The sequence below is a fragment of the Notechis scutatus genome, chromosome 1, assembly GCF_049901735.1.
Source record: "Notechis scutatus isolate UNSWTSFEM ecotype Mainland chromosome 1, rNotScu1.2, whole genome shotgun sequence".
In the NCBI taxonomy this organism is placed as follows: domain Eukaryota; kingdom Metazoa; phylum Chordata; class Lepidosauria; order Squamata; family Elapidae; genus Notechis; species Notechis scutatus.
Genome location: NC_142009.1, coordinates 330,123,418 through 330,137,624, shown reverse-complemented (window position 1 = coordinate 330,137,624; position 14,207 = coordinate 330,123,418). Strand labels below are relative to the sequence as shown.

Sequence of the window (14,207 nt, the reverse complement as noted above, 5' to 3'; positions counted from 1 at the left end):
AAAAAGATGGCGGCGCAGCGCTTCGGTGAGCTTTTCCGGTAGAAAGCCATTTCTACCAGGAAAAGCTCATCGAGCGCTGCACGCCATCTTTTTGATGAAAACGTGCTTCTGGTGAGGTCACCGGAAGCACTTTTTCATCAAAAAGATGGCGGCGCCCAGCTGATGCCGGTACCGGGCCGCGGCGCCCAGCTGATGCCGGTACCGGGCCGCGGTGTCAAAAAGGTTGGGGATCATTGCAGTACGGTATTCTGTTGCGAGCAGAGGAGTGGAGTACTCTTCTCGTGAAATATTTCTGGACTCCCTCGATTGTATTAATGTTCGATATACAGTGCAGATTCCAGAAAGATGAGCTGTATTCAAGTATTGGTCTAGCAAAGGTTTTGTATGCCCTAGTTAGCAATTCAACATTTCTGGAGGAGAAGCTTCATAAGATTAGATTTACAACTAACATGAGAAGGGCATAGACATGGAACCCTTTCTAGGGTAGGGAATATTTGAAGTATTCCAAATATTCTGCAAGAATATTCTGCAAGAAGTTTGAAACTTCTGTCCAGATAGTCCTTGACTTGCAACCATTCGAAGTTATAACGGCGCTGAAAAAAGTGACAACTGTTTTTCACGCTTACGACTGTTGCAACCCCCTCATTGTCATGCTTGGCAAGTACTCATATTTACGACGGTTGCATGGGTTCATATAATCCCCTTTTGCGATCTTCTGACAAGCAAAGTTAACAGGGAAGCCAGATCCATTTAGCAACCATGTTACTAATTTAACAACTGCAGTGATTCACTTAAAAACTGTGGCAAGAAAGATCGTAAAATGGGGCGAAACTCACTTTAAAAAATGTTACAGCAACAAAAATTTTGGGCTCAGTTGTTGTTGTAAGTGAAGGACTACCATATTTTAAACGGATTTTTTAAAAAATAAATATTTAAGATTAGGGTTCTGGATACTGTTCCCTCTTTTGAGTCTTTCTAAAATTTGGCAGAATTTGAGTCATCTGAATTTCAAGAGCAACAAAAGGCACACCTCTGAGTTCCATAATATCACAATTGGTAGGAATCTGAGCATTGCAACCATGTTGATTGTGGTTAAACAAGTGGCCAAATTCCTGGCTTTCAAGTTATAATGCCTTGGTTGCAATCATACAGTATCAAAATAAAACAAGTTACTTTAGTAAATCTATGTTTTGTTAACTTTAAGCTTGTTTAATGTTTAGTTTTAGAGGATTTTGGGAGTTGAAGCCTACATGTCAAAATTGGTGTGGTTGAGAAAGACTGGTGTCAGCATTCCAACTAACCAACTCCAAACCAATAAACTCCGAGACAAGCAATTTCTCAAAGTTCCATTTTATTACTGTTGTCATATTGCCACATCTAGGAAAACCCAAATCTGAGAGTTCCAGGTTTTCCCTTCCCAATTGAAAATCAAAAATCCCTCCCCTGCATCCACCAGTCCATGACATGGTCCAATCAAACGTCGTCCCAACTGGAGACATTCCTCCAGACACTCCTCTCCAGGTGCAGGGTAACATGTCCTTGACTTCCTGAGAAAGAATGTTGTTGAGTCTAATCTTCTACCTCTCTATGAAATCCCCCCTTCCAAATTCCCAGGCACTAAATGCCACAAAGCTTCCAAATAAAATATGGCTTCCAAGGCTGACAACTGGCTTAAAAGCTGCATGGACATTCTCAAATTCTTTGGAGCAGTAAATGTATGCATACACATATTAATCTGGTTAAAACAATGTTGCCTCATTTTATGATCTTTCTTGCCACAGTTGTTAACTGAATCACTGCAGCTGTTAAGTCAGTAACATGGTTGTTGTCATGCCCCTGTTGGAATCTGATTCAGAGGGGGAGGCTGAGCAGCTGACATGGAGTGGGAGTGTGGCTCCGTTGGCTATGGAAGAAACTGGGGAAGGGCAAAGTCCGGCTGGGCAGAGCAGGAGAGAAGTAGAGCAAGGCAGAGGAAATTTGGAGGAAGACCCAGGCCCACCCCCTCTTCATCCTAGGGCACGCAGGGAGGAACGGAGAAGGGAGCAACGTGAGTTGCGTGGCTTATGGGGGAGGAAAGGGCCCTGATTCCCTTCATTAGCTGCAGCTGGGAACAGAGTGTTTCAAAAGGGAAGCTGCGTGCAGCAAACTGTTCGGAGCAAATAGTGAATTATCTAGTATCGTGGAGGCTTATCTTTGTTCCTGGCATCTTCCCAATTGTGTGTATTTTGCTGGGCTTTCAAGTCTGCAATTCCTTCTCCTGCCCTGTCAAGTTAATTACTGCAGCGTGGTTTGTTTGGATTTTTAGTTACATTTTGTATGTACTTTGTTTTCGGACTGAATTTCCTCTACTTAAAGACTGTTACTGGGAGAGTTTTTCTCCAGCTGAAGGTAACACCCCAGGTCATCACAAAGTTAATCTGGCTTCCCCATTGACTTTAATTTTTTTAACTAGATTAACCACTTTTTCCAGAAAGTAACTATTGTACAAGTAGTTCTCATTTCTCAACTGCTCATTCAGTGACCATTTGCAATTATAACAAATGATCAAAAAATAACCTTGTAACCCATCCTTGCATTTAGGACCTTCACAGGTTTGAAAAGCAAAGGAAAGCTGAGGACAGATCATAAGCAGTTGTAGTTTCACTTAGTGACTGCTTTGCTTAATGACCCATTTGTAGGTTCCAATTTGCTAAACGAGGACTACCTATATACAATCCTATCTTCTTTTACTCCAGGAGAGTATGGATAAAGCTTCGCTAGCCACATTCCTATTGGTTAAAGAGGAAGGAATAGTTGTGATTTGACCGCTGCAGCCAATCAGCATCGTGGTCCATGCTGACCTGCCTTGGCAATGAATTCTAGGCTGGAGAGGTTTTCTGTTTCAACCCCTCTTTCTCTTCAGCTCTTTTTCTTGGAGGACTAGATATGCTAAATTAGCCGATTAGTTTGATTTAGGTGTTCTGTGACACACCAGACAGGATGAATTTAGTTTAATGTGACATGTGGCTGGATCGGTTGAGGATTACATTTTATCCTAGAGGATTAGTGGATCTAAATAATCTCTTTTTGGTGTTCTTACACCACGCTATCTCCGTCTTCTCCTCATCCACACAGTTAATCATGGGGTAGTAATAACGTTTGTGTGTGAGAGAGACAAAGGTGATAGATATCTCATAACTACCCTAAGAAAGGCCTCTGCATGTGTGCATGAGAAAGTTAAGATGGCGACCACAACCAAATGACAGAAGCCCCACCTTAAAATAGTGCAATTGTAGTCAGCATCTTGCTTTTTGGATAGGCGCCCTTGTAAAAAAAAAAAAAATCTATGAGCAGAGACATTTTTGGTTGGAACAACTGATTTTGTTTCGTTCACATGCAGCTATTTATTTAGATTTGTCTGCTGTCAAGCCCCCAAGTTTTTTTGGCACCTCCTTTTATTTACATTCCATTTTTCTGTTATAAACCATTCAAGGTGGCTTTGAAACTATAAAATCCAGAGCGAGTCCAAGAGAAAACCAAAACAGGCAAAGAAAGAAAGACCTTCCAAATTAACTAAAAGCAAACAAGAGGCCCAACAATCAAATCAAAGCCATCCACCACCCTTAAAACACACACACACACACACAGAGTGATGCATTATTGCACACCAAAAATATAATAACACTGGTGCTTTTTTATTCAGTCAAAAGACTGATCCATAGATTAATTTAGGTCAGGGGTGTCCCACCTTGGCAACTGGAAGACCTGTGAACTTCAACTTCCAGAATTTAGGCTGGCTGGGGAATTCTGGGAGTTAAAGTCCATAAGTCTTAAAGTTTCCAAGGTTGGACTCTCCTGATTTAGGGGCAATATTGTTTAGCAGTTGGGTTATGGATCAAAGAATTGTTGGTTTAGTTGATTAGCCCTTGGGCCATATCAAAGTGCAGAGTTCCAGACACAAATTATTACTAAAATCTGATAAAAACAGTTTAAAATGGAATTGGATAAAATACAATTTAAAATGGAATTGGAATAACCACAATAATTTAATATATGGATAAATAAAATATGATAAAATTATATTTCGGTATGAAATTGGAATAAAATACAGTTTAAAATGAAATTGGAATAAAATACAGTTTAAAATGGAATTGGAATAAATCACCATCATTTAATATATGGATAAATAAAATATTTAATTTGGTATCACCCTAACAATCTACTCCAATCAGTCCCACGCATGGTGATCTCAGCCAAACCATTTTGCTCAAGTACCGTGCTGTGTGAAATGCTATTTTCAGATTCTGGCCACACATAAGGTAAGTTATTTTGATATGGATATCCCAATGGGTCATTCGTTTAGTATATAAACCAAGGTATCTGTCTCTCACTCTCTTATACAGGTAACAATCAGATAGGATGTGAGCCAGGTCTTCTACTTCTGCCGCTCTGCAAATGCAGAGACATCCATTATAGGGTATAGAATGGAATCTCCCATATCTGACCATTGTGTCGAGTGGTTCGAATCTGAACAGATTCATCCATAAGTCTTCAAGTTGCCAAGGTTGGACTCTCCTGATTTTGGGGTAATATTGCTTAGCAGCTGGATTATGGACCAAAGAACTGAATAGCCAGAGTTCAAACCACAAAACTGCTCCAAAGCTCACAGGAGTTCATAGTTCTCAGCTTACTCTATCTCAGAAGGTTGTTGTAAAGATAAAAAGGGGAATAAGTTGATTGTGTGTGCCCATCTAATTGAAGAGTAGGATTAAAAGTGTCCTGCCATTAAATAAATTGTCACTTAATTGCAAGAAGGCTAATTAATTGCTGAATTAAATAATAATTAGGCTATACAGCTACTCCTTGACTTACAACCATTTGTTTAGTGCCCGTTTGAAGTTAGAGTGGGACTGAAAAAAGTGACTTACAATGGGTTTTCATACTTACAGCCACTGCAACATCCCCATGGTCACTTGATCAAAATTTGGATGCTTGGCAACTGCGGTGTATTTACGATGGTTGTAGTAATCACCATTTCTAATTTTGCCAGTCAGCTTTTGATGAACACAATCGATGGAGGAAGCCAGATCTGCTTAACGACTCCATCAGAGGTGATATTCAGCAGGTTCTGACCAGTTCTAGAAAACCAGTAGCAGAAATTTTGAGTAGTTCAGAGAACCAGCAAATACTACCTCTGACTGGAGATTTTACAGTATCCTTCCCCTGCCACACTCGCAGAACTGGTAGTAAAAAAAATTTGAACCCCACCACTGAACTGCATGATTCATTTAACCACTGCAGGGATTTGACAATGGTGGTAAAAAGGGGGCATAAAATGGGGCACAGCTTGTTTAGCAATAGAAATTCTGGGTTCATTTTGGTTGTTAAGTCGAGAACAATCTGCAGTGGTCAAAAGCCATTCATTCTAAACAGAGACTCTCAAAGCAGCTAACAACCCTTATGAAATCACAGTAAATAAAAGAGCTGAAAATTAATGGTTGCAATGGAACTGGTGGAATACTCTGGCTTTTTTAACCTGGTCCTCTGCTTTCCAGATGTCTTGGAATCCCCAACATTCCCAGGTAGTGCGGCCAAGTTGGCAAAGACTGGATTACTCAGCCAATTAATCAACCCAAATCTGTATGATTAATCAACCGAAATGGGACGACACCGCCTTAATTGTAACAGAAGATTTGGGACAGCTTTGATCTTTCTTGCAGCGCCTTTTTAACACACCCTCGATAATCCAAAATATGTTCTCCAGATGTGCCTGGAAAATCGCCTGCAAGATAAAATGGCACTTCCAGAAATTATTTGCTTCCTTATACCTCCCACACTTTTTATCTGGGGCAGGGGCTAGAAAATGGGGGTCCAGATTCTGTTCCCAATACTGTTCCCTGTTAGTAATACCTGTGTTAATACAGGTAGTCTCAACTTACAACCACAATTGAACTCAAAATTTCTGTGCTAAGCAAGAGAGTTCTTCAATTCATTTATCCCATTTTGCAACCTTTCTCGTTAAGTGAATCACTGCAGTGAATAAGTTGCTAGCATTGTTGTTAAGGGGCTTTCTCATTAATTTTGCTTGTCAGAAGGTTGCAAAAAGGGATCGCATGGTCTTGGGAAACAAGCAACGGTCATAAGTATGAACCAGTTGCCAAGTGTCTGAATTTTGATCATGTGACCACGGGGATGCTGCAACAGTTAAAGTAATAGCAATATTGCTTAGACTTGTATACCGCTTCACAGTGCTTTACAGCTCTCTCTAAGCAGTTTACAGAGTCTGCCTATTGCCCCCAACAAACTGGGTCCTCATTTTACCAACCGCTGGAAGAAATATCCATCTGGCTCAGTTCCAAGTGGGGAGAAAGACACTGGAAACATGGAGGCTGATTGGAAAGATGTTTTATTGATGGACAGGACCACATGGGTTGAGGTCCTGGGCAGCAGACCACCCTGGAGTTGAGAGAGAGAGGTATTTATACCCTCTCTCGGGCCTTGCCCTTGAGCTTCCTGTTCCTGTGGCAAGAGCATGTATTCTATTGGCTGTAGTCAGACTCCCATGTGGAGTCATGTTTGTCTGAATCAAGTTTGGTGGAACCTTGGGCTGATGTAATGTTCCCAGGTGATTTCACAATGCATTGAGCCCTGGGTAGAGGGCTAATCCTATTATATCCTGAGGGGTCATGTCTTAATCCCATTACCCTGGATCTGGAGGACATTTGTGTTGTGGATAGGCTGGCCCAGTCTTTCTTAATGGACACCAAATATCTGCTGTGGGAAGGGAGCTGCTTTGTCTTTAAAAACATGTTTCTCCTTTTCCCATCCAGGGAAATATAATATTCTGCCTTTTTAATATTTCCTAGAATATTTCATTCTTCTTGGAGAGGGGTAGGTGCCAGAGGTGGTATTCAGCAGGTTCTGACCAGTTCTTTAGAACCGGTAGCGGAAATTTTGAGCAGTTCGGAGAACCGGCAAATACCACCTCTGTCTGGCCCCCCTGCCCCCATCTATTCTCTACCTCCCATTGAGTCCCAGCTGATCGGCTGGGTCTTCTTTTGTTGCCCTGCACAGGAGAACAGAGCTGGAAAGCAGGTTAGTGGGGTGGGGAGGGATGGGATTTTGCAGTAACCTTCTCCCAGGAGTGGGGAAGGAATGGGGGATTTTGCAGTATCCTTCCCCTGCCATGCCCACCAAGCCAACCCCACCAAGCCAAGCCATGCCCTCCAAGCCACGCCCACAGAACCGGTAGTAAAAAAAATTTGAATCCCACCACTCGTGGGTGCTAACTTTCTATACAAACTTGGAAGGATGGAGTCACCTTTCAGCCAGTCAGGATTGAACTGCTGGCAGTGAGCAGAGTCAGCCTGCGATACTGCATTCTAACCACTGCGTTACCAGGGTGCAAATAAGTATGGGAAACTGTTTAAATCAGTTTTTTTCAGAGCCGTTGAAAAAGGACTGCCTGTATTCCCAGCCAGCTTCCAACAAAGTCAATGGGGGAAGCCGGATTTGCTTAACAACCATGGCATAAGATGTGGTGAAATCAGACATGGTCACATTATGACTCATTTAATGGCTGTATCACTTATTGATCAAAGTTCCAGTCCTGATTGTAGTTGTAAGTTGAGGACCACCCGTAATAGTTAATTTGAAAGGTACACTTAATATTTTTGTAAGAACCAAAGACCTTGGGGGCAGGGGACATATGACATATATTTAAGTGAACATTATTTTCTCTGTTTTTCTGACGGATTTTGGTGAGTTCCTTTGTTCTTTTAAGTTCTGAAGTCTGTTTTAGGGGTACGCTACTGCTTTTGGCCGTATTTATACAGCACATTGAATTGAGTCAAAATCCTACACAATACCGAAAACTTAATTCGTATTCATGATCCCAAGCTTTGTTCTGCTTTGCTTTACTTGTGTGTGAGAGAACTCGCCCATTTGTTGAGTTTGTGGTTCAATGCATAAGTGTGTGAAGTCACCCAAACAAGTTCAGTCCCCAGGTTGAATGTTCGCTATTATGCATGGCTCTGGAATTAGGGCTGGGAGGGATGTAGTGTTTGCAAGGGAATTAGTGTTTGCAAGGTTGAAACTCCAGAAAGGTTGAAAAAATAGATTTCTAAAAACAAACAAACAAACAAACAAACCCCACACACAACCCTGGAGCTCAAAGGAAAGAGATTCCTACTAGCAGGTATTTTCATGCCCACCGTTAGAATAGAATAGAATACCTTTATTGTCATTGCATTCTAGAAATACAATGAAATTTTAAAGCTACTCCAGCACAGTGTCCCAAGCACCACATCCCAATCACACTACAGAGTATTTAAAAATTAAAATAATTAAATAATAATTAAAAACCTAGATTAAAACCTATCTAAAACGTACAGTAACTTAATGGATCCTCAACTCTCCCTGTAGATCAGGGGTCCCCAAACTTGGCAACTTTAAGGCTTGTGGACTTCAAATCCCAGGATACTCCAGCCAGCATAGCTTTTTTATATTCGCCTCTAATTATCCCTAATAAAAACATTTCCGGTTTGAATTCTATTTTTTCCTTTGTTATTTCTTGCAGCCAGATTTTTATTTTGTTCCAGAATTTTTTGGCTTTGGGGTACAACCACCACATATGAAAGAAGGTACCTGTTGTTTGTTTACACTTCCAACATATTGGACTCAAATTTGGATATATCTTCTTGATGGTGCTAGATGCCAACGATAGAACATTTTATAAAGGTTTTTTCCCTATACGAGGCTGCCATTGTTAATTTATAATTTCTCTTTCAAAGTCTTAAAGTTGCCAGGTTTGGAGATAAAAGGCTATAGGGCAGAGGTGGGGAATGATGGCCCTTTTATGACTTATGAACCTTAACTCCCAGAATTCCGGGGCCAGGAATTCAGAAGGGCCATCGTCCCCCACCCCTGCCATAGCATCACTTTCATTGAGACTTTTATACAGAGCAGTGGGTGTTTTCCTGGCCTTCTCATAGTGGCTACTCCTTTTTTCTTTTTCTTTAATGGGGGCTGCTTCTTGGATCTTCCTTGTTAATCAACTGGAAAAGCACACCACCTGTGCCTCCAAGGCCCACTTGCCTGCCCTTCAGCCTCCCAATCCTTTTCTGCCAGCACCTCACCCTTCCCAGCCCAAGATGTTCAAGCACGATTTTCCTCCTCGTCTATCCGCCCTCCACCTGATCTTTCCCTTTCAGGCCTGGTCTTCCTTTCCTTTGAGTCCTCTTCAGTCCAGGGCAGCCCCTTTGCCTTTTCTTTCTTGAGCCTTGCAGCTGCTAGCCTTTCCTCCTTTGTGCCCTTCTCTTCTCTTGGTCCATCCTTCCATCCATTTCATCCATCCATCCACCTCTCTTTTCCTTCCCCCCCTTTCTTCTCTTCTTCTTCCTCTTCTCCCATTCAACCATCTGATACCTTCTCTCTTCTCTTCTCTTTTTTCTTCTCTCATTCAACCTTTTGATGCCTTCTCTTCCTTTCTTTTCTCCCATTCAACCATCTGATACCTTCTCTCTTCTCTTCTCTTTTTTCTTCTCTCATTCAACCATTTGATACCTTCTCTCTCTTTTTTCTTCTCTCATTCAACCATTTGATACCTTCTCTCTTCTCTTTTTTCTTCTCTCATTCAACCATTTGATACCTTCTCTCTTCTCTTCTTTTCTCTTCTCTCATTCAACCATTTGATACCTTCTCTCTTCTCTTCTTTTCTCTTTTTTCTTCTCTCATTCAACCATTTGATGCCTTCTCTTCTCTTCCTTTCTTTTCTCCCATTCAACCACCTGATACCTTCTCTCTTCTCTTCCTCTTCCTCTTCTCCCATTCAATCATTTTATACCTTCTCTCTTCTCTTTTTTCTTCTCTCATTCAACCATTTGATGCCTTCTCTTCTCTTCCTTTCTTTTCTCCCATTCAACCACCTGATACCTTCTCTCTTCTCTTCCTCTTCCTCTTCTCCCATTCAATCATTTGATACTTTCTCTCTTCTCTTTTTTCTTCTCTCATTCAACCATTTGATGCCTTCTCTTCCTTTCTTTTCTCCCGTTCAACCACCTGACGCCGTTCCCTTCCCTTTCTCCTTCCTTTCAGGTCCATCTTTTTCCCCAACCCCCCAAAAACTTTAACCTTAAGACTGTCTACTATTGACCTCACCCCTTTCCTAAGAGGTCTGTAGGGGGCGTGCATAAGCGCATAAGTCCCTGTCCTATTGTTTCTTTTTATTTTTCTTATATGTATCCATTTCATGTATTCACACCCATGTTTATCCTTATCCCTGTTATCTAATACTTGCTTGACAAATAAATAAAAAAATAAATAAATACCATAAAAATAAAAATCCACTTGATCCATCCTCTCCTCTCCTCTTCCTACCCACCCCACCCCCGGGCCCTTTTACTCGGGACGCTTCTCCCGGGGCATCCCTTCCTCGGGGGCAGACTACTTTGTCCCGCCTCGCCTCCTTGTCTGCCCCCCTCGCCCGTCTTGCGCCCAGCCTCCCCCCTCGCCCGGCCCCGCTCCCGGGCACGGCTGCTGCTTCCTTCCCTCCCTCCCTCCCTCCCTCCCTCCGCCGCTCCCAGGCTGCTCCGCTGCTCGCCCGGCGCGCCCCCGACGCCTCCCCGCTCCTCCTTGCGCCCGCTTCTGCCTGCCTTGCCGTCGCCCGGCTCGCCCCGCTCTCCGCAGCCTCCCGTGGGCAGAGAGAGGCCCCGAGCGCCTTTTCCCTTCTCCAGCAAGGACCACCACCCCGGCCCCCACCCCCACCCCCGCGCTTCTCCGGCCGGAGCGATGGCAGCGAGCGCCGCGTTCTTGCAGCTGCTGGCCGCGGCGGTGGCCCTGGCGTGCCTGGCTGCGGCGGCTCCTTCCTCCTCGCCGCCTCCTCCTCCTCCGCCGCCGCCGCCTTCCGAGGACGCCGATCCTTTCGCCGCTCAGCTGGGCGACATCTCGGCTTGCCAAGCGCGCTGCGCCCAGAGCCTCCGGCAGAGCCCCGAGGCGGCCCCCGCCAAGGTAGCCGTCGCCGCGGGGAAGGGGATGGAGAGAGAGAGAGAGAGAGAGGCTGGGGAAGGGCGGGGATGGTGGGGGGGACGGGGGAGAATATTTGCAAATCCGATTTTAAAAAGCCCCATAGTCGAATAATGGTGGTGGGGAGGGGAGAGACCACCCTCCAAAGCAATCCCCCCTCCCTTCGCTTCGAAGAGGGGGGGAGGAGGAAATGACACCCCCCTCCCCGCAAAGCATCCGTATTTCGGGATCTGTTATTTTTGTGGATCCCGCATCCATATTTCTGGCCTCCGCATATCCGCAGCTACCTTGGAATAGCTGGGGGCTGCAGGCAGTAAAAGGCAAGGGGAGAGAAGCTCAGCGGCGTTGGGGCGACGAAGGTGCGTGCAAAATGGGGAGGTGGGTGGTGGACGACACACATCGCTAAGCTATCTTTTTCCTTGCAGAAATTGGGTGGGATAAAAGCGACCGTTTCTCCCCCCCCCTCCCTTAAGAAAGGGAGGCAGAGCTGGACAGATTTGCAAAAATTGAGATTTTTTTTAAAATAAATAATACCCATTTTCCTTTATAGTTTGGAATACTTATTTTACCCAAAGGTATAATTCTGCAGCCTTCCTTCCTTCCTTCCTTTCTTTCTTTCTCCCTCCCTCCCTCCCTCCCTCTTCCTTCCTTCCTTCCTTCCTTCCTTTCTTTCTTTCTCCCTCCCTCCCTCCCTCCCTCTTCCTTCCTTCCTTCCTTCCTTCCTTCCTTCCTTCCTTCCTCCCTCCCTCCCTCCTCCCTCTTTCTTTCTTTCTTTCTTTCTTTCTTTCTTTCTTTCTTTCTTTCTTTCTTTCTTTCTTTCTTTCTCTCTCTCTCTCTCTCTCCCTCCCTCCCTCCCTCCCTTTTTCTTCCTTCCTTCCTCCCTCCCTCCCTCTTTCTTTCTTTCTTTCTTTCTTTCTCTCTCTCCCTCCCTTCCTCCCTCTTCCTTCCTTCCTTCCTTCCTTCCTTCCTTCCTTCCTTCCTTCCTTCCTTCCTCCCTCCCTCCCTCCATCTCTCCATCTTTCTTTCTTTCTTTCTTTCTTTCTTTCTTTCTTTCTTTCTTTCTTTCTTTCTTTCTTTCTCTCTCTCTCTCTCTCTCTCTCTCCCTCCCTTTTTCTTTCTTCCTCCCTCCCTCCTTCTCTCCATCTTTCTTTCTCCCTCCCTCCCTCTTCCTTCCTTCCTTCCTTCCTCCCTCCCTCTCTCCATCCATCCATCCATCCATCCATCCATCCTTCTTTCTTTCTTTCTTTCTTTCTCTCTCTCTCTCTCTCTCCCTTTTTCTTCCTTCCTCCCTCCCTCCCTCCCTCTTTCTTTCTTTTTTCTTTCTTTCTTTCTCTCTCTCCCTCCCTTCCTCCCTCTTCCTTCCTTCCTTCCTTCCTTCCTTCCTTCCTCCCTCCCTCCCTCCCTCCCTCCATCCCTCCATCTTTCTTTCTTTCTTTCTTTCTTTCTTTCTTTCTTTCTTTCTTTCTTTCTTTCTTTCTTTCTTTCTTTCTTTCTTTCTTTCTCTCTCTCTCTCTCTCTCTCTCTCTCCCTCCCTTTTTCTTTCTTCCTCCCTCCCTCCTTCTCTCCATCTTTCTTTCTCCCTCCCTCCCTCTTTCTGCCTTCCTTCCTTCCTCCCTCCCTCCCTCCCTCCCTCCCTCCATCCTTCTTTCTTTCTTTCTTTCTTCTTTCTTTCTTTCTTTCTTTCTTTCTTTCTTTCTTTCTTTCTTTCTTTCTCTCTCTCTCTCTCTCTCTCTCCCCTCCCTCCCTCCCTTTTTCATTCTTTCTTCCTCCCTCCCTCTCTCCCTCTTTCTTTCTTTCTTTCTTTCTTTCTTTCTTTCTTTCTTTCTTTCTTTCTTTCTTTCTTTCTTTCTTTCTTTCTTTCTCCCTCCCTCTCTCCCTCCCTCCCTCCCTCCCTCTTTCTTTCTTTCTTTCTTTCTTAAGCCTAATTTAGCTTATCCTCTGCCTCTTTGGCTTGCTGGAGGATCAGTGTGACCCCTGACCTCTCCCTTCCTCGGTGGACACCCATTTTAATAAGGAAATTCTGCATTGCTGCATTTGAATCCAGCCTTGAATGAATGTCACATCGGAACTCTTATTATGCGCCTGCTTGAGTTTGCAATGGCATTTCCACTTGCCTGAGAGTAAATCCTATTGAACTCCAGTGAGATTATTAATACAGGTAGTCCTTGTCTTAAAACCATCCCTTTAGTGACCGAAAGCACAACAACACTGAAAAAAGTGACTTATGATTGTTCCTCACACTTATGGCTGTCACAGCATCAAAATTGGGGCGCTTGGCAGCTGCCATGTACAGGTAGTCCTTGATTTACAACAGTTTGTTTAGTGACCGAAGTTAGAATGGCACTGCAAAAATTGAGTTATGACCATTTTTCGCGCTTATAACCATTGTAGCATCTACACAGGGTCACGTGGTCAAAATTCAGGCACTTGGCAACAGACTCATATTTATGACAGTTACTGTGTCCCTGGATCATGATATCATCTTTTGCGACCTTCTGACAAGCTTCACTTAACAACCAGGTTACTAACTTAATCAACCACAGTGATTCACTTAACAACGATGGCAAGAACGGTCATCAAATGTGGCCAAATACCCTGAACAAACATCTCACTTAACAACAGAAATGTTGGGCTCAGTTGTGGTCGTAAAGTGAGGACTATCTGTATTCATGAAGGCTGCAGTGTCCCGGGTTCAAGGGATCGTCATTGGCGATCTTCCCTGGAGGATTCCCACAAGGAAAGTCAAAGCCAGACCACAGCAGAAAGATTATAAAATCGGACCTGACTCACTTAACAACTGCATTGCTTAGGGATGGAAGTTCCGGTCACAATTGTGGTCATAAGTGGAGGATAAGTGGAAGCAATTTTAAGCTGCATTCAGGCCTGTTTTACTCTCGTGCAAAGCAGGGCTGAGCTTTTGCACTTTTCAGCCTTCGTTTCTGCAGGGAAATAAAAATCCGAAACCCTGTTCTCAACGCCAACATTTCAATGAAGTTTGTTCCCATGCAGGATGAAGGGTCTTAAATCACATTTATCTTCTGCAATAGATATGAAGGGATTTCCTCTCTGTCTCTCGCCAAAATGCATCTGTCATGCTCGAATAATGTCATGTCATCCCGAAGGAATTCATAATATGAAATGCGGGCATTTTTTAAAACATAAACAAGCAAAAGTCCTGGAACTTGCTACTTTTCTTTTTCTTTTTC

The 14,207-nt window shown here is 43.8% G+C and overlaps 1 protein-coding gene across 1 annotated transcript in view; it reads left to right on the top strand.

The window, feature by feature from the left end:
* Window positions 1-10,482: 10,482 nt before the first annotated feature.
* The window catches only part of TMEM59L (transmembrane protein 59 like), a 44,754-nt gene continuing 41,029 nt past the window's right edge, over window positions 10,483-14,207 (top strand). Inside the window, exon 1 of the mRNA XM_087952685.1 lies at window positions 10,483-10,986. Coding sequence (XP_087808811.1) covers window positions 10,768-10,986 — 219 coding nt within the window. The 5' untranslated portion in view covers window positions 10,483-10,767. The remainder of the gene's footprint in view (window positions 10,987-14,207) is intronic.